The sequence below is a fragment of the Adiantum capillus-veneris genome, chromosome 13 (assembly GCF_014529385.1).
Source record: "Adiantum capillus-veneris isolate H3 chromosome 13, ASM1452938v2, whole genome shotgun sequence".
Lineage (NCBI taxonomy): Eukaryota > Viridiplantae > Streptophyta > Polypodiopsida > Polypodiales > Pteridaceae > Adiantum > Adiantum capillus-veneris.
This window is the reverse complement of record NC_140943.1, coordinates 17825653-17846362: the sequence shown is the minus strand read 5'-3', so window position 1 is coordinate 17846362 and position 20710 is coordinate 17825653. Positions and strand designations below refer to the sequence as shown.

Below are 20710 nucleotides of genomic sequence, written 5' to 3'. Positions count from 1 at the left end.
AGTCAACACTAGGCTATGACATATTGGTAGATTGTTGGAGTTGAATGGTGAAGTTTTGATCTCCATGAATATAATCCTATTTTCTATAATTTGTTAATTTAGTAATTGACAAGAAGAGGTGAAAGGTTGATGGCTACAAGCGCGATGCATTTATGTGAATTAAGCTAGCAACTCAAAGCACTAAAAAAGAGGGAGACAAAGAGCATTCATGCGACAAAGAATCAACACCTACCACCTTTACATTCTGCTTTGGATTGAGGGTGCCATTTATCTATGCAATGAACTCATCTTTGTGACCTCCAAAATGGCTTTGCACTTACCTACCTCCTGAGTTCCTACCTTAGATCTTCCACCCACTCCCCTAACTACGCTTTCTCCAATTTGTATGCCAAAATTATGGAAAAGCACTTGTTTTTTCATATCCTCATGAATGTGGCTCTGCCTCTACCCTCTCATTGAGTGTACAAACACATTGTGTGCTTATGAATAGTGTGTCCCCTCATATGCATGTGTCTCTACCCCACATTTATGTACAATGCTTACATACCTAACTTTGTGTGTGTGTGTGTGAAAATATATGCAGAAGATTCCAAAGTGCATGTATGACACCAAGATGATGGGAAACTCATGTCCTCATATTTACACAAGTGTGTGTGCATGTGTGTGTGTGCGCATGCACGTCTATGTTCTATGTGTGTGCACATCTATGTGTGTGCATGCATATGTTTATATACATGTGAAAATGTATGTGAAACATTCCAAAGTGCATGTATGATGGTGTGAGTTCCCTGCCCCTTTTTGAGAGGAGCGGAGTATCTTTGATAGGTCTCCAATCCTGAAAAAGAAAAACCAACGGACATTGCCTTAGCTACTACATAGCCACGGGCATGAACCGTTAGTGAAGGATTGGTCCTATCTCGCTATGGCGGAGCGTGACCACCATAACCCTATCTAAAAACTATCTATAATCAATTATACCTAAAAGTATAAATCTTAGAGTGACCAACCTGTGCGCTTTTTTCCCCAGGTTTCAGAAGCACAGCCGCCAAGGTTTGTCTCTTTTAAGATTTATGACTTAAAAAAAAAAAAATTCTAGCGTTGGAAAGTTACCCGACTCATCGGGTCCACCCGTCCATAGAATGATACCGTCGGGATATCATTCTCCCACTTTCCACACCACACTCACCCTTCTTTTGTTATCTAATTACTACCACACTGTTTAAACATACATGTTCCTTTACTTTATTAATGATATTGGTTCGTTAAAACAACCCTTCAAACTGTATTACAAACAATAGTCAAACAAGAAGTCGTCCAATTTTAAACCAACAACCCTTGGATTAGGTTTACTTAAGAATCTCTACTAGCGCTATTATGTCCGATCGGTATATACATTTTATAACAACCCTTGTCCTCATGAATGTCCCATACCGCTCGACAAGCACTCGTTGTGCTAATCTGGACGTACTCCCGCCACAGCAACAACGGTGCCAATTTGGGCATCAGCCTCACGCCACGGCAAAACAAAACTGCAGTATCCAGCTGGGCTAATCTGGGTGTACTCCCACCACAGCATTAGCGTGCCATCCTCGGCGTCATCTCACGCCTCGGCAATTGCCACATAATACCAGCGCTAATAAGTAGAGAGACTTGAGAGAAACCCTACCGAAGGTTTTGGACAAACATTCTTTCCTATAGCAACCAGTTTAACCAGACAATCTTTCCTACTTGTCAAACATATGCCGAGTTTCTTGGGGTTAAGCCCCGTGGTTTCGGTTCGTGTTTTCTTTTCATAAGGTAAATAATATATTTCTATGGTCTCGCATATGCAATGATGCATAACTTGAAACTGCAATACTAACTTGTACCATAGCTCCGATTGATCCGATTGGTGGAGACATAACATGTTCCGCAGGAGTTCCGCCGTTACTTGTACCAGCTTCATGATCATTCGCGCCTTGGGTTCGAGCACGCTTTGGAGCCATTTTTTTATACTACACTTATGTTATACACTTAGAACTTTAAATTGGTCAATTTCCCTAGTAATCTCCTTGTTTCCAAAGAGAGTCTGTAATTTGAACCCTCTCCAACTCGGATTCACATTAGTGTTGTTGTTTTATATCTAATTTATATACATCAAATATTTGTTAATCTTAATTAATCAAAAATTAAGTGTGTACACTACGAGTGAAAGTTTAGGACTGCATTACTTTTATGCATGACATTTCTAATCCAATTCTAACTTCCATTTCTATACTTCAACTAAATCAATTTTTAGTATTATTCAAAATTCTACTTAATCTAATTGACAATAAAATTGTTGAATGAGAATTTCATCATGTATAATAAGAATATGATGAGTTCTCTTATGTATTAACTTTCAATTAACTATGTATAAGTTAATAGTGAAGATGTACTAACTAGAGAGAGTAGGTATACTTAGAGAGATTAGAGTAAGAGAAAACATACACACACATCTTTTTTAAAGTTAATTGAATCTTACTAATCCATTAGAAAGATTAGAGTAAAATAGAACACGCATACATCCTTTTCTAAAGCTAATTGAATCTCACGAATCTATTAGCGAGATTAGAGTAAGAGATAGCACACACACACACATATCCTTCTTAAAACTAATTGAATCTTACTAATCTATTAGAGTAAGAGATAGCAAACACACATCATTCTTAAAGTTAATTGAATCTTACTAATCTATTAGAGAGATTAGAGTAAGAGATAGCACACACACACACACACACACACACACACACACACACACATATCTTTCTTAAAACTAATTGAATCTTACTAATCTATCAGAGAAATTAGAGTAAGAGATAGCAAACACACATCATTCTTATCGTTAATTGAATCTTACTAATCTATTAGAGAAATTAGAGTAAGAGAGAGCACACACACACATATCCTTCTTAAAGCTAATTGAATCTTAATTAATACGTACCTTACTAATCCACTAGAGTTTTTGCTCTCTTAGTGGTTTGTGGACGTCTCCTCTGTAAGAGAAGTGGCAGCGCTTCGTGAGCGCTATAGAGGCAATCTCTATGTTTTAAAGTGTGAGTATGGATGCTCTATTTATAGCAGAAAAGAAAACGTCAAACTTTTTTTTTTCCAAGAAAAAATAAATTTTATTTTTTTTTCCCAAAAATCATACCGGCGTTTTTGGTACCCTAGTGGTACCCATCAGCTTGACCAATTTGTCATTATCATCAAAAGATAAGGCCACACAGCCCCCCCTCATTAAGATTAGTCATGACTAGCCTCTCCTTTTCATGTGACAGTGTGTCCCACTTTGTCCCCTCCTATGTGAGTCCAAGTGAGTGTGCCTTCATTTGTCATCCCTGTGTATTCTTTTGTCTTTATAATTATTTTATTTATTTTCTTAATGATAATTTACTTTACATTTTAAAGTTAAACTTTACAGTCTTATATTAACTTTACAATAGTAAAAGAAAATTATACAATCAGTAACTAAGTCTTACAATAAGTTAATTAGTGATTCATATAGCTAAACATGTCAAAATTTTATAGCGTAAATTTTAAATTCTAGGTTTTCTCAGCCTACGATTCATAAGTTGAACTCGAATATCTTAAATAATGAGTGATGGTTAAAAAAAATTCAAATGCGTAATAGAACTTGTGTGAAATTCGAAAGTAGAGACCTTACAATCTCCCCAACTTAGAATTTGAGATGCCCTCATCTCAAGAATAGTGAAGGGTAATCCTTAAGAAGGGATGTCTCATCTTCCCAAGTAGCATCTTCTATAGGGAAATCCTTCCATAAGATAAGATGTTCTTTGATGGATCTATTCCTAAGCTTTCTCTCTCGAGTTTCTAGGATAGTATCAGGTTGGAGTTGTAGAACATCTTGAGCAGGTAAAATGATTTGCTCATCATCAAGGACATGGTCAGGGTTATATACATAAGGTTTTAACCATCTTAAGGGATTCGTGTGCAGGTGGAAGATAACGTCCTTTGACAACATACTTAATATCTTTCCAAGTTTGAGTGTTTTGAGCTACTTGATTATCTTTGCAGTGTTGTTTCCACCAAAGCTTGGCATCCCTCGTGAGACGAAACATAGCCAACGTTGCTTGGTTATCGGGAGTAGTACCAGTAGCAGCAAAATAATCCTCCATCTCTTCGAGCCACACTTCTGCATCGCGCTCAACTAGGTCTCCTTCCCCTTTGAAAGAGGGAAGTTTAGCTTGCTTGAGAAGTAGCTTTTTCTCTTGAAGAGATGTGTACACTGCACTCTATGCAATATAGATTAAGTGAAACTTTATTGGATACTCTAAATTTAATCCACTTTAAGGCAAGACTTGATCAGACAATAATACAAACAAAAGATAATATTAATCCAAACTTTATTTATATACACATTATTTGCTACCAAGGTTGGTAGTCTTTAGGTACAAGGATTGTAATATCTCTATATTTTGAGTTTAGTGACTACAAAAGGATAGGCTAAAGGATCAAAATAATAAGTTTCTTTTGACCCTTGAAAGCTACGAGATACACATATGGGTCGAATCCTACCACCATGGATAACTTTTGTAACTTGGTTATAGACCCATTGAGTCTGAGATATCTTTTCTCCTCCCAAGGTAATAGTAGCATCCGGATTCTTAGTACCAATGAAAAGATAAACTTCGATGACTTTTAACTCCTCTGCCTATCGAAGTTTCTTGAGGTTGGTATCCATGCACCATATCTTGTCAGCATCGATGGTATAGATTCCTCCAGATGGACTCCAGTTGATGCCCCATCCTCTATGCACCCTTGGGATAGGTGGTGCAAACACCCTATCCAAAATCATCATCACCCTTTTCGAAACTGATAATTTGGTGATTGGCATGCATTTTCAAACATGATGGTGAACACCTGGAATTTTTGGTAGGCTGAATGAACATTTTTCTATACCAGGAAAGTTCAATCTTCAATACCATATAAAAACTCAAAACAATTTTTCTAGGTTCTTCTATTATTTCAAACATTTGCATCCTTCAATATCCAAACATCAATCTAAAAATCTCTCCAAGCTTTAACCTAGGCTCTGATACCAGTGTGAGGTCCCTGCCCCTTTTTGAGAGGAGAGGAGTACCCTTGATAGGTCTCCAATCCTGAAAAAGAAAAACCAACGGACATTGCCTTAGCTACTACGTAGCCACGCGCATGAACCGTTAGTGAAGGATTGGTCCTATCTCGCTATGGCGGAGCGTGACCACCATAACCCTATCTAAAAACTATCTATAATCAATTATACCTAAAAGTATAAATCTTAGAGTGACCAACCTGTATGCTTTTTTTCCCACGTTTCAGAAGCACAGCCGCCAAGGTTTGTCTCTTTTAAGATTTATGACTTAAAAAAAAAACAATTTCTAGCGTTGGAAAGTGACCTGACTCATAGAATGATACCGTCGGGGTATCATTCTCCCACTTTCCACACCACACTCACCCTTCTTTTGTTATCTAATTACTACCACACTGTTTAAACATACATGTTCCTTTACTTTATTTATGATACTGGTTCGTTAAAACAATCCTTCAAACAGTATTACAAACAATAGTCAAACAAGAAGTCGTCCAATTTTAAACCAACAACCCTTGAATTAGGTTCACTTAAGAATCTCTACTGGCGCTATTATATCCGATCGATATATAAATTATTTATAAAAACCCTTGTCCTCATGAGAGTCCCATACCGCTCGACAAGTACTTGTTGTGCTAATCTCGACGTACTCCCGCCACAGCAACAACGGTGCCAATCTGGGCGTCATCGTCACGCCACAGCAAAACAAAACTGCAGTATCCAACTGGGCTAATCTGGGTGTACTCCCACCACAGCATCAGCGGTGCCATCCTCGACGTCATCTCACGCCTTGACAACTGCCACATAATACCAACGCTAATAAGTAGAGAGACTTGAGAGAAACCCTACCGAAGGTTTTGGACAAACATTCTTTCCTATAGCAACCAGTTTAACCAGACAATCTTTCCTACTTCTCAAACATATGTCGAGTTTCTTGGGGTGGAGCCTCGTGGTTTCGGTCCGTGTTTTCTTTTCATAAGGTAAATAATATATTTCATAAGCTTTATGATTATTAGCGCCTTGGGTTCGAGCACGCTTTGGAGCCATTTTTTTGTACTACACTTATGTTATACACTTAGAACTTTAAATTGGTCAATTTCCCTAGTAATCTCCTTGTTTCCAAAGAGAGTATGTAATTTGAACCCTCACCAACTCGGATTCACACTTAGTGTTGTTGTTCTATATTTAATTTCTATACATCAAATATTTATTAATCTTAATTAATCAAAAATTAAGTGTGTAAACTATGAGTGAAAGTTTAGGACTGCATTACTTTTATGCATGACATTTCTAATCCAATTCTAACTTCCATTTCTATACTTCAACTAAATCAATTTTTAGTATTATTCAAAATTCTACTTAATCTAATTGACAATAAAATTGCTGAATGAGAATTTCATCATGTATAATAAGAATATGATGAGTTCTCTTATGTATTAACTTTCAATTAACTATGCATAAGTTAATAGTGAAGATGTACTAACTAGAGAGAGTAGGTATACTTAGAGAGATTAGAGTAAGAGAAAACATACACACACATCTTTTCTAAAGTTAATTGAATCTTACTAATCTATTAGAAAAATTAGAGTAAAAGAGAACACACACACATCCTTTTCTAAAGCTAATTAAATCTCACCAATCTATTAGAGAGATTAGAGTAAGAGATAACACACACACACACACACACACACACATATCCTTCTTAAAACTAATTGGATCTTACTAATCTATTAGAGAAATTAGAGTAAGAGATAGCAAACACACATCATTCTTAAAGTTAATTGAATCTTACTAATCTATTAGAGAGATTAGAGTAAGAGATAGCGCACGCGCGTACACACACACACACACATATCTTTCTTAAAACTAATTGAATCTTACTAATCTATCAGAGAAATTAGAGTAAGAGATAGCAAACACACATCATTCTTAAAGTTAATTGAATCTTACTAATCTATTAGAGAAATTAGAGTAAGAGAGAGCACACACATACATATCCTTCTTAAAGCTAATTGAATCTTAATTAATACGTACCTTACTAATCCGCTAGAGTTTTTGCTCTCTTAGTGGTTTGTGGATGTCTCCTCTGTAAGAGAAGTGGCAGCGCTTCGTGAGCGGTATAGAGGCAATCTCTATGTTTTAAAGTGTGAGCATGGATGCTCTATTTATAGCAGAAAAGAAAACATCAAACTTTTTTTTTCCCAAGAATTTTTTTTTAAATAATATTTTTTTTTCCAGAAATCATACCCGCGTTTTTGGTACCCTTGTGGTACCCATCAGCTTGACCAATTTGTCATTATCATCAAAAGATAAGGCCACACAGCCTCCCCTCATTAAGATTAGTCAAGACTAGCCTCTCCTTTTTATGTGACAGTGTGTCCCACTTTGTCCCCTCCTATGTGAGTCCAGGTGAGTCCATGTGCCTTCATTTGTCATCCCTGTGTATTCTTTTGTCTTTATAATTATTTTATTTATTTCCTTAATGATAGTTTACTTTAGATTTTTAAGTTAAACTTTACAGTCTTATATTAACTTTACAGTAGTATAATAAAATTCTACAATCAGTAACTAAGTCTTACAATAAGTTAATTAGTGATTCATATAGCTAAACATGTCAAAATTTTGTAGCGTAAATTTTAAATTCTAGGTTTTCTCAGCCCACGATTCATAATTTGAACTCGCATATCTTAAATAATGAGTGATGGTTTAAAAAAATTCAAATGCGCAATAGAACTTGTGTGAAATTTGAAAGTAGAGACCTTACAGATGGGAGGCTCACTGTCCTCATATTTACACAAGTGAAATTTGAAAGTAGAGACCTTACAGATGGGAGGCTCACTGTCCTCATATTTACACAAGTGAAATACAAAGTAAAGAAAACAATTTATTTCACCCAAGAAGCGTAGCTTAGCTGGAAAACCCTCATGAGGAACCCCAAGGTTGAGGGTTCAATGCTCAAATGCTTCATTCTCTTGGGTGTATCCTTCTCACCATTGGGGAGTTTGTTCCCACAATATGTATAAAGTTCTCCCCACTACTTTCCTTGACCATCATTGTAAAGGAAGAAGAATTCATTTGACTTACCTTGATTGTCCCTAAAATGGTCACGTTGTTTGCAAGAGCAGTTTGTAGTATCACACCTTGTCTTACTTAGAGGGCACTCTTTTCTTTGAATAGGGAACCCACGTACTATTAAAGCAAAAGAATATCCACAGACATTGTATACATCTTGATTAAAATGGAGACTAAGCCCACTATGAAACACTCTTCTTTTGTAGGACCATCCCATTAGCCGGTTGCAACATCAAGCAAGGAGAGGCAAGAACTATGATATAGGAGGAAGGTGATGCCAAAACCAAACCATTTCTCTCTCTCTCTCTCTCTCTCTCTCTCTCTCTCTCTCTGTATCTCTCTCTCCCTTCCTCTCCCTCGCATGTGCACAGAGATCAAGTCACATAGCTGTCACCAAAAGAGTCAAAGAAACAAAAAACAATTGAGAGATCAGGGAGGAGAGGAAGTTGTGAGAGAACCTCTGTCAACTCTTTTTCTTATCTCTCTCTCTAATCATTGAATTTGTTCTAAGATGGACATCACATAGGACTTCCAAAATGGAACTTGGAAGGCTCTCTATTCAAAAGTAGAGCAATCCCATAGGCCAACCTCTAGCAAGTTGGTGAGTGGGGAATTTTTTTTAAATTCTAGATGAGAACAAAAAGTAAACCTATGATTATAGGTACAAAAGTATAGCTTACTTGGACTAGCGTGTCATTTCTCATTTGGAGGGCCATCTAAAATCTATAGGGAGGTTCAAAGGCATCTTGGAGGTAGGGCATCTCTCTGCATTTGTCTTGTCGATTTGTCAGGGATAGGTGATAGGTAGTGATGGATATCTTGTGGCTATGCATGGCCAAAGTGGGGTAGTTTTCTCATGTCTGGATTTATTTAGCCATGTTTAGCTCAAGGTTTTGGCTTGGTTCCATGGCCATTTAGGCTCCTATAGGCTTGGGATAATTATCTCAGCCTCTCCTATTTTTCCCTAGGCACTGACACCTTCTGTTGCTCTGTGTATTTCTTTTTCCATGCCTCTTTACTATTTTATTAGCTTGTGGGGTATGAGGCTGTGTTAGTAGGCAGCTAGTTGAGCCACCTATAAAGATGTAAGGGGGCGGGAGGTTACCTCTTTGGACACAACAATTAGGACCCAATATGGGGGTTCCCTATTGGGGCAGCCTCTCAGGTGCAAATCAGGCTAGGGTTGGCACGTAATGCAAAATTCTCTCTAGCATTGTTTCTCAACATCTCTGTTGATTTTCCGCATTGTTTTTATTGGTTAGAGGTGGAAGTGTGTGTGGAGGCCTTCTTACGGTGCCATTCCTTCCTCAGGGTAGCCACTCATAGGCTTTGTGATCATGCAATGGTTGAGTTTCTCAAGGAAGATCTATATCTAAATTTAGATCCAAATTAGATTTTACCAAGATGAGATGCATTAGAGAATTCTTTTAGAGAAAATTTAATGATCACGTTTGCTAGGTGTTGACAATGAGCTTACCAACCATATTTCCCTCCAATTTCCTTATGAATGGTTGGTACATTAGGATAATAAAATATCACGTTACATGGTTTACACGAAGATATTGGAATGAGTGAAGAGGTACATTTATCAAAATGCATCTTCATGGAAATTGGTAGTTGTGAGCTATGTGGATGCTAAGTTACTTTTGAATGTGTGTCTTGGAATAAAGAAGATGACAAAATATTCTCTTTGTAGCATTATCTTCCTACCCTTTTGAATATTTGTCTCTCTATGTGTACTTGTGAGTGAGTTAGAGAGACATGGCTTCTTGAGAATATGTATATGCCCTACGTGCACTTCCGGCTATAGTATAGTATGTGTAGCTTTCATAGTTATAGTCATCATGAAAACCTTATGCTTGATTTGGATACTAGGTCCCAATCTACCAACAATCTATTGCCTCTATCTTCACTGATATATAAAGTGAATTGGCAGTTGCAAGGACAACCCAATTCATAATTAATGCATAACCATTATGTTAGGGAGAGACTCTATGTAGGAGAGACCAATATAGTTGATGAGCTGATGTGAACAACCTTGTGGATTTTTTCACAAAACATTTGCATCTTGAAGAGTTTAAAGCTTGTTTGTGGATTTATCACACTTCATAGGGCTTGGAACTTCCTTGTGCATGGGTGCCCACTCATACTCACTATCAATCTAGGAAAGGTCTTGCTATCATGGTACAATAGAGGTGTGTGAGCACACTTATAACCACTATCCATGTATTATCTTCACTATGAACCCCCCCCCCCCGCACGGGCCTGATGGCTTGTATAGACACCATTAGCACTAGGAGATCACTTAGCTTAGTACCTAAACCCTAACTAAAAATGATCCTAGGTTGTGTGGTGTTGAGCTTCTTCTTCCTTAAGATTTTTGCACGTAATTGCAACCCTAAATTTATTTGCTACACCATACACTAGTAGACAAGCATCATTGCACCGTTGCACATTGAACTACACTCTTGTATGTATATAAGTGTACCATTTTGTGGTATACATTGCTAGCATCATTTCACATTACACACATCACCTCATCAACTTGACCCATGATGCCAATTTTTATGCTATCTTACTTATACTTTGTTTTTTGGCCATACTCTCAATTGTGAGTTGAGATAATCTATATTAACACAATAAGAATACAAAAGCCCTCAAGCACAACATGTGCCTTGAGGGGGCTAGGATTTCACCAGAGACATGTACCTAAAAAACCTACTAGATGAGTAACTTCTATCCTCTTGGGTGTTCTAAACAGCTCAAAGTATGCATCCATCCTTCATCATTGTCTACTACCCCTCTTCTTGCTCATACCATATGAATGAGCTCAATGCTTGATCTCACAATATTATTAAAGAGAGCTACCTCTAGTTTGCCCTCAAAGACTCAAAGGTTCTTGGAATTACATACTTGGTTCAAGTAGTAGAATCTGATCATTCCTAGCTTTGGATACCACGCCCTCCCAAGATCAGGTCATTCATAAAAAAGTGATCTTCCCAGTCCTTTTACCCACTTGCACACTGTGATGACTAGACCCTGCAAAGTAGGGGCACTTGAAAAACAAATGGAGGGGTCTTCCAAGGCTGACTTCTAGCTTGAACAAGTGCCTGAGCCGAAACCTCTAGCTTGCACCTTAACCCCAGTGGGAAGAGATTCCCAAATCACCTTCCAAATGAATACCTTTATGTAGTCTAGCCCTTTAGTCTCCCAAATGGTATCAACCCTCTTTTGCTAGTGTTCTTCAACCCAATTTTTCTTCCAATTTTTTTTTGAGTGGGGGTAACCAATCAAGTTGGTACACCAACACATTATATGTACTCCAGGACTTGGGAAGCGAGAACACTTTGTATTTTGGACAATGCCAAGGCTCTCCAATCTATTTCTAATAAGCATACAGAAGGACATACGGATGCCAGCTCTTCCAAGAGTCTTATGAGAATCCTTTTGTAGATCCCCAATTTATGTTCCATCACCATGAGCTCCCCACCAAGCTTGATGGATGTCCAATAAGGGACTGGCTTGCCCACTTTATCCTTACCAAAAGCACTCTACCTGAGGCATGATTGAGCATACCCTACAACTCCAATTACCTATAAAAAATGGAGAGCACCCTACACTAAACCCCGAGGGACCATCTCCATAGAACACCAACCTCCTACGTACAACTTGCTTCCTAGAGCAAGAAGCGTCAAGGTGGTGTTCCTAAATAAAACAACAATCTGTAACTTCTTTTCTAACATCCTCCCAGAAAAGAGTGCCTTTCTTCATAGACTTTATGCCTTTCACATTCCAGGACTGAATATGTAAGTCTTCCATTAGGGGGATAGTGGGACAAACTCCTCCTCGTTTGAAGAACCCTACATTGTCGCCTCCCGTATGGTGTCTTCTTCTAACCCATTTAACTGAGAGGCAGACATCTCCAAGGTAAGAAAACCCTTCAAGTTCCCATCTTGAAGCACCTCAAAGATGTTGGCTATATTTATGGGGGCTTCTTGATGATCCAGAGGATTCTCTTTGCAATGGAAATTTCTTCGCACCAATGTTTTCACTTGCTCGCACTTGATGACTGATACTTGTTGGCAACCTTTGTCCATTGACGGGGGGGCCATGGGCAAGACAATTTTTTGACGTGGCTTTATGGGAGGTTTGATCCTAAGGAATGCATCAAAATGTAAGCTTGGTGAGGCTTGGATGTAGCCTGTTGCTACTTGGTTCAATTGTTGAATGCTTAAGCCGGGTATCTTTATGGTAAGGGTTTAGGGTTTTAACCCTTGTTGATCTCATCATCCTCTTGCTTTGCAGCTTCCACATCCATGTTGGAAGTTGTCGCTTCCTTGACTGTGCTCGCTTGTGCCTGTACTGTTTTGTCCTCTTTGCCCTCCCTAGGAACATTCAAGTGGCCACTACCCATTGCACTTGAAACATGCTCCAAAAAAATTATCAAACCTAAGCTGGATCACTTTCAGGCCTACCCCTACATTGATCACCATGCTTTCAGGAGGAGGTTTGCAAGTATCCCAACAAATGCACACCTTATTTTCTGATGTCCCTAACTTCCTGTGTGTAGGTATGAACAAAGGGATACCCAAGGTGCTAGCAAGGTCTCCATGGTTGTCCTACAACCACACTAGCAAGTTGATAAAATCCACCCACACTGGGCACAGATCCTTGAGGGTCTTCAAGTGATTCAAAGGCCGGGTTCCATGGTAATATGCACACTAGGGAGCGGTTGAGATACAACGGGATTTTGGCTAGGATCTTGTCAATCACCCCGAGATCATTGAGCTCAATAGTGAAGAAGCCTTTGGCCAAATATTGGACATACTCAATTGTTCTGCCCTAGTTAATAACCCTTGGACTTGAGATCCATTTGATGAGCTCTATATGTGATGTTATTATACCCATAAAAGCCAAATACTAACAACAAATTGGCCACTACCACTAGTTGCATTATCCACTTCTGCCACCTGCGGTAGACTTTTTTTTAAGGCTTGGAAGGCCTTCTCCCCAATTGTTGGGACTTGGTGAGCTTCACCACCCCTCACACGTTCTGCATGTCTCTTGAGGTGACCCTCTTGTGTATAACCTTGCTGCTTTGAATTGCACCTTCCTTAACTCCGAATTGCAGGGTCTCAAGTTGAGTATCTCTGGTGGACCCCCGATTTTTGGCCACCACCTCGGCATATGATGGCTTAGACATGTTTGCCATCCCACTGGCTTTGAGCAAACCTTGTCACCATGAAGAGCTCCATTGGGAAGCAGACCCAAAAGCCAATGGACTCGGATCTTGAGACAACCTCTTAAGAAAGCCCCAAATAAAAGTTGCACCCTACATATGAAGAATGCAATGAATATGTCAACAAACGCTAAAGATGAAAAACACAAAGAATATGCCGACAACTCCAAAAATGACACCCTAATCCTCCCTCTGCTATAGGCGACCGAGCTTCGGGTCAAGGCTAAAGTTGTGAACTCAAAGATGCTCAGTATAAATATAATTAACGCATTGAATAATCCAAGGCCAAAGTCCTAAACCCACAAACTCTTAATATAAATATAATATGCACACTTAACATGAAAGCATCGATAGTACCAAAGACTACCCATGTGACGATCACAAAGAGTGCCGTATCTTGTCTGGCACCCAGAGCATGACATTACCAAGAGATGCAAGTGTAGGAAGGCATGCCCCACAGAGCCCCTGCAAAAACCTAAAAAGCACCCTATCACCCCCACCTTGAGCGGCTAGTCGTAGCAGGGGAAGCGACACCTCCACCGTAGGTGTGAGACACTCAAAACATCACGGACCCCTCACACCACCACGAACCCCTCAAACCACCACGAGCCCTCATACCTCAACTCACCATTCTTACTTATACATGTTGCACCTTGATGATCCAAATTGGCATATTAATGAACTTCACTCTCATGAGCATACAACTCTGATCCAAATTGGCATATTAATGAACTTCACCCTCATGAGCATACAACTCTTAGAGATTAGCACATACAAATTTTGATGGACAATCAAAGCTTTCCTTCATCATCAATATCGGTGTATACATAAAGATATCCTAAACGAGAACCTTTGAAAATGAACTAAATTCATTTCCCATGTACAAATGAACATAATCAAAATTTTATTGAAAAGGATGAAACTTCCTATGAAACTCTTTAAATATGAAAAAGATTCAAATTAACCTCGTCTCAAAGTTTGGACAACGCTAAGCTCCATATGCATATTCAAAGTACTAAACAACAACCTGACACCGCCTTACCAAATTTGAAAAAACAAAAGGAGATGATCTAGAGTGTGTTGTAAATGTTTCTTATCAATCTCTTAACTACCCTAATATGGAATTATGATGGCAAGGATTAATGGAAATGAATATTTGGCTTTTTGTTAATTTTCCATTGTGATTTGATTTTATTGATGATACAATGAGGATTGATACAATCACTATGATTACATGGTATGATGTTGTTGTTTAGCAGATGAGTGGTTACGCACATGATGCATGTGGGATGGATTCAAATATCTAAGTAGATGGCCTAGACCAATTATTATTAGAGCAATTGCAAGTCTATTGTAAATAGAGTATCTTGACAAATTCTATTTCTAACCAGAGAAGATTGTATAAATTTTGAGTTGGGCCTTTCATCTATGAAAGAAATACACAAAAAAGGAAGAACCTATTTCTCCATGTTTCTCTCTTCTCTCCTTTGATCTCTACCATCACACATTTGAATATCACTCCAATTGTAGTGGTGTGCATGCATGCTCTCTTTTGCTCTCTCCTTCATGTTTTGCCATGGTTAGTATGTTAGGTTCAATTGCCAAGGTATGCGCAATAAATTTTGCTATTTTGTATGTAAGTTTTATGTGTTTTGCAGGGATGCTATGCTACCAATTACAATAGAGGATGCACATACAAGATGCAGACGTTCAACTCATAGCACACAAGCAAAATTATACTACTTAGTGTGCAGGTACAAAGACAAGTAGCCCTAGGGTAGTGGACCTTTATACAATACATGAACATGAAAAGCCTCATACTAAAGAAAATAGATTCGCCCATGTTCCTAAGTTTGACAACACACATAATACCATAATCCTTTAGAATCTATCCAAAATAAGGAGGATATTTATGACTAATGTCATCAATGTGATTGAGCTTACAAATTAAAGGTAAGTACTTTAGTCTTTAATAATTTTGGCACAAAAAAAGTACACTTGTAAGCGCTATTGAAAAGGCTAACCTCTAAATTATTGCTCTTTGATAATGCAACATGACTCATCTAAGATATTATGTAGTTGTAAGGAGTGTCAACTTCCAAATGAGTGAATCATTCTCAAACAGAAGAAATAGATCTTCTGTCACGTGGAGCATTGAGAAATTGTCCAGTTTGGGACAATTTTAAGCAAAAGAACTTGATATTCATGTCATTTGCGACTTTGGGTGGCATCCACCTTTGATAGATCATGTAAAGAAAGAGTTGTGAGATTCCTAGTGATACGCCAATAGTATTTGTAATCTGCAACATGGTAGAAAATGGCTTAGACTTAGAAAAAATATTTGGCAATAACTTGGCATTTTGCCTCCATGTTCTTTACAAAATATCTTAGTTCTCACCTCTATGAAAATATCATGAACAACATATCCATAAGCACACCATGAGCTGCTGCGTAGGAAGAAGGATAATGAGAGTAGAAACGGCATATACTCTACGCTCTTCGTACATATTACAACTCCCTGCAAAAAAAAAACCAAAAATCACTTAACATAACAGTGTAAAAATGTTACTTATGTATCTTGTGTGTATGCCTTTTCTCTTTTCTTGTGTGTGCGTGTGAGAGAGAGAAAAAGTGTAATGTTTGTTTTGCATGAGAGAGAGAGAGAGAGAGAGAGAGAGAGAGAGAGAGGAGGAGGAGGATTAGGAATTTTTCTTATAGATTCTCTTACTTTTAACACGTTTTAAACTAGAAAAAGATTTTGTTTTAAGGGACAAGTAAATGACAAAAAGAAAAAATTGCAAGGAAACCACACAGATCATCTTTCTTCATGCGACATGTCGAATAGATCAACAATAATAATCCCAAAAATAAAGAAATTTCCTCTATAAATGAAAATTTAGGGTTATAATTTAAAAATTGTGCAGTATTTGTTAAAAATGTGCAAAATAGTGGTCCAATGGGAGACAATTTACCATTATAGAAAGGGGAGATGCAAACATTACAATGGAAGCTGCTGAGGAGCATGCACCCATCACATGTAGTTGCAGGCTAGCATCTTTTAAGCAAAACTTCACCACAAGCACAAGTCCAACAAATGTCAAGTGCACTGCTCCCACACACGCCCCACTTACCATCTGCATACTAAAGAAGAAGATCCTCAATATATAAAAAGAACACAATAGGTCACAATCTACTGCCCAAGATTTTTGAGAGATTTTACTCATATACCACAATAAAAAGTTATCTTTAAATTGCAAATATAATGTACACTTTCAAAAAAGGTAACATTTTCTTTCCACTTTTCATAGCCATTTTATGTAGAATAATTTTATGCAAGATTCGAATCGAAGCACATGCCTCTTTATTGATTTGGTCTCTGATCTCAGTTATGGTTTCTTGGCGTTTGGAGGTTGTGTAAGTATACACTTTGCAAAGACAACTTTATTCAAATTTGACACATGTAATGTGATTTTTGCCCTACCCAAAAAGGCAAAGGATAATTTCCTGATTGCTAGGTTCATAAACTATGAGTGCTCTTTAGCTTGCTATCTTTAGGGTGTTCTCTCTCTCTCTCTCTCTCTCTCTCTCTCTCTCTCTCTCTCTCTCTCTCTCTCTCTCTCTATATATATATATATATATATATATATATATATATATATATATATATATATATATATATAGTAGTCATTAGTCCTTGTGTTTACTACTACTACTCGGTCCATTTCACATTAAACAAAAATTGGCACGGCCTACTCGGTCCACTTTTGCAAACTCAATTAATTTATCACCTAGATTCTAAGTGAATTTGGTAATTTTAAACGAAAAGATTCGATGTATCCTTGCACCCCCGACTCTGTTCCCCCGAGTGCACATCGCTCTGTGTGCATGCTCTGCCCCTCATCCCTCTTCCCCCATTGTGCAAGCCTTGACAACATGCAGGTCCTATTGTGCTAGAGACGGACGCTCTCTATCTCTCTCTCTCTCTCTCTCTTCACATATTTCTTTGTGTCTTTGTCTGTGCACACTTCACATCTCTCATTCTCTTAAGCACCATTTGCACATGACTCTGCCTTCTCTCCCATGTCGCCCTAGCACCACCAGCGCAACAAAACCTCTCTCTTTATGTCGCCCAGTACATTGACACACTGGTATCCGTCTCCCTCTCCCTCTCTTTCCCTCTCTCTTTCCTCCATGTGCCATGTGCGCACCTCCATTATCCTGCCCCATACCATGTAAACTTCCCTCTAGGTCTGTCAGATTGCCATACCTTGCCAATAGCAACACACAAAAGCATGCACCATCAGCCTAAGTTGAGGGCCCAGAGAGCTGACCACACTTTTGTGTTGCACGACAAGTGACCAGAGAGGTAGCCCTCAATACAGCACAGTCACGATGTGGCTCATCTTGTTTCCCCCCTCCTCCTCATCCTCCACACAAGAAATTGCGCACTCTCCGCATGCAATCAGGACACACGACATCCACATCCCTCTTTGTCTCATGCATGTGACAATCTCTCTCTCTCTCTCTCTCTCTCTCTCTCTCTCTCTCTCTCTCCTTCTTGCTCGCGAAAATTGTCTCCTACGTACGACCTTTAGCTTGCGTTTAGCTGCCATTTGTCTCTTGACTCACTCGCATGGCCTTTTTACTTCAGTTTTTCATATGGCATCTTTGATGATTCCAGTAAAAAGAAATGAAAAAAAGATTGTAGCAACATTCTCGGTCCATTTCACATTCCATTAATTAATTCGTAAGATTCTGCCCGAATCTTACGAATTCAAAAAGAAAATGCCTTGCAGCCCGGTTCACGTTCATGAATCCTTTTGCACTCTATCTCGCGCTCAGCCCATTGGAGCCTGCTCTGCACCTCCCCCCAAGACCGCATGCAGAGAAAACCCCCTCTTTTCCTCTTTGCCTTCTCCTCGACACAATGGCATCTCTCACTCTATCTCCTGCAACTCAGCGACCCTACTGCCGCTTTGCTTCAGTAAAACCATGAACATAGATCTGTCTGCAGCTAAGCAATCCGTCGAGGGAATAGCTTTGGCCCTTGCAAGCTCACAGATCGAACAGAGAGAGGAAAGTTCCATTCAGGTGACCTCTCTCTCTCTCTCTCTCTCTCTCTCTCTCTCTCTCTCTCTCTCTCTCCGCCTTCACCTGGAGAACATGTTTGTCTCTGTCCCCCTCTCTGTTTCTTTAGCATCGCTACATCTCCCTGCCCTCATGTTTGGCTATGCGCAGGGGTGTCTCTCACTCTGCAGTGCTGCCTTACAATACCAACCAGGTGCGGCATCCGCCATCAGAGAGCCAAGCGAAAAAAAACTTGACGCAGACTCCCTCCCCACTCTCTCCTGCAACTGCCCCTAGCCGTCCGCCGACTCTTGGTCCACCTGTCCCGTCCAAGCCCAAAAACAATAAAAACAAACTCTCTCTCTCTCTAACGTGTCATCTGTCCCATTTTTCTCCTCAAAGACCGTCCAAGCATCTAAGTAGATACCCACTAATTAGCTCCTCATGTAAAATTGGCGCAGCTTACTGTTTGCATTTGTCTTTGTCTTTGTCTCTTGCTCTTTTGTTTGATGAGCTCCATGATTTTTAGAAAACTATAAAGTGGCGATAGCTTGTATAGCCAAGTGCATGTTAACACAATTCATCAATCAGGATGGCATTTAGAACTTGTTTTACAAATTATGAGTTCCTTATCGCTATATTATAACTACGTTTCTTTGATGAAATCAACGAACTTATGGTTGGCGTATCATTGGCTCCACCGAACACACTTTATGCTAAGGAGACCAATCCCCCCCACCCCAACAACAAATAGACTCTATATCCAGCCATGGGCATACAATATTTGCTAATGGTCTTATTGTGTATGTGGATGTTTCTTTGCATGATTATCTTTTGTACTTATCACATATTATTTGTACTATTTTTATATTTGACCATGGGCAAACAATATTTGCTAATGGTCTTATTGTGTATGTGGATGTTCCTTTACATGATTATCTTTTGTAATAGTCACATATTTATAGCACCTTATATTTGATTGGTATGCATTTTTCTGTTGTTCAATGCCGCTAGTGGTCGAGAATCGTTGTTTGCACCCACAAGAACACATCAACACTAGGCTATGCCGTAATTGGTATATTGTTGGAGTTGAATGGCAAAGTTTTTTGATCTCCATGAATATAATCCTATTTTCTATACTTTGTTAATTTAGTAATTAGCATTACGTGGGCTATTTAAGGCTCTTTCATCTGTAACAACACATGAAAGGACTTCAATAGTTTCGATCGACAAATACTTACTTGTTTATGTATTGGAGAGAATGCCATATAAATGGCCAAATAAACGTATTGGAAGACACACCCAATTGCGTTCACAGTTAGAATCATCAATCCTCCTTTTTTGAGAGTGAGTAGTCCATAAAAACTCCAAAGCATGCCATTGAGTAAGGAGAAAACATAGGGATGATCACTGAAATTCTCCACTGATTTCATTTTCCAAATCCTACAAAAGGTCGGTCTAGGAAAACAAAGGGGAAAAGCAAGATTAAAAACCCTAGCTTTACCATAGAATTTAGAAGCTCATGAGGCAACTCTTTACAATAGCTAACTTGGATGGACATCACTCAAAAAATACCACTAGCTATAGGAACATCTTCAAAAGTGGTCAAGGGTACAATATCAAGAAAAATGTGTGATATATTTTTTTACAATGGTTTTGAGTCTGTATTATATCGCGGTGCGACTAAGCTAGCACCGGGGAGACATTTTCGGAGCTGCCATGATGAGTTTTGTCACTGGTGTCGAAAAAATTATGATGACAAGAATGCATGATGATGTGGTTCAAAAGGGAAGGTGGGACTTACATTGTGGAGCAGTAAGCAAATATTGACATGGCATTTCCTACACAAAACGAGAGAGAGAGAGAGAAAGAGACATCAACTTTTTGGGTGAAGATGCTGAGGGCATCCATACTCTTTTATGAAGCAACAACAATAAGAATATGGAGGAGTTGCACCTAGGATGCCGAGAGACAGGGGGATGAGTGCCAGCGCCATCAAGAAGACGTGAAAGGTTAAATGGGTACAAGCGCCATGCATTTATGTGAATTAGGTTAGCAACTCAAAGCACTAAACAAGAGGGAGACAAAGAGCATTCATGCGACAAAGAATCAACACTTGCCACCTTTACACTCTACTTTGGATTGAGATGCCATTTCTTTATGTAGTGCACTTATCTTTGTGACCTCCAAAATGGCTTTGCACTGACCTACTTCCTCCACCC

General features: G+C 38.9%; 1 protein-coding gene across 1 annotated transcript; it reads right to left on the bottom strand.

Moving 5' to 3' along the window:
* Positions 1 to 12341: 12341 nt before the first annotated feature.
* On the bottom strand, positions 12342 to 20510 carry LOC147443658 (bidirectional sugar transporter SWEET2a-like). The gene is made up of 8 exons (XM_086527707.1): positions 20445 to 20510; positions 20293 to 20329; positions 19730 to 19946; positions 16394 to 16555; positions 15820 to 15939; positions 15657 to 15721; positions 13272 to 13514; positions 12342 to 12600 (listed from the first exon to the last, which is right to left on the bottom strand). Exons 1-8 carry the CDS (start codon positions 20482 to 20484, stop codon positions 12450 to 12452), a joined length of 1035 nt encoding a protein of 344 aa, XP_086383833.1. The 5' UTR covers positions 20485 to 20510; the 3' UTR covers positions 12342 to 12449.
* Positions 20511 to 20710: the final 200 nt, after the last annotated feature.

Bases quoted from the DNA above. Each gene is read 5' to 3' on its own strand.
- LOC147443658 (XM_086527707.1), bottom strand. From the start codon at position 20,484: ATGGCGCTGGCACTCATCCCCCTGTCTCTCGGCATCCTAG. The intron at 15,940-16,393 runs GTAAATTGTCTC...TTTTTTTTGCAG, and splicing joins CATCTCCCCTTTCTATAATG to GGAGTTGTAATATGTACGAA. The intron at 15,722-15,819 runs GTGAGAACTAAG...ACCATGTTGCAG, and splicing joins TTCATGATATTTTCATAGAG to ATTACAAATACTATTGGCGT.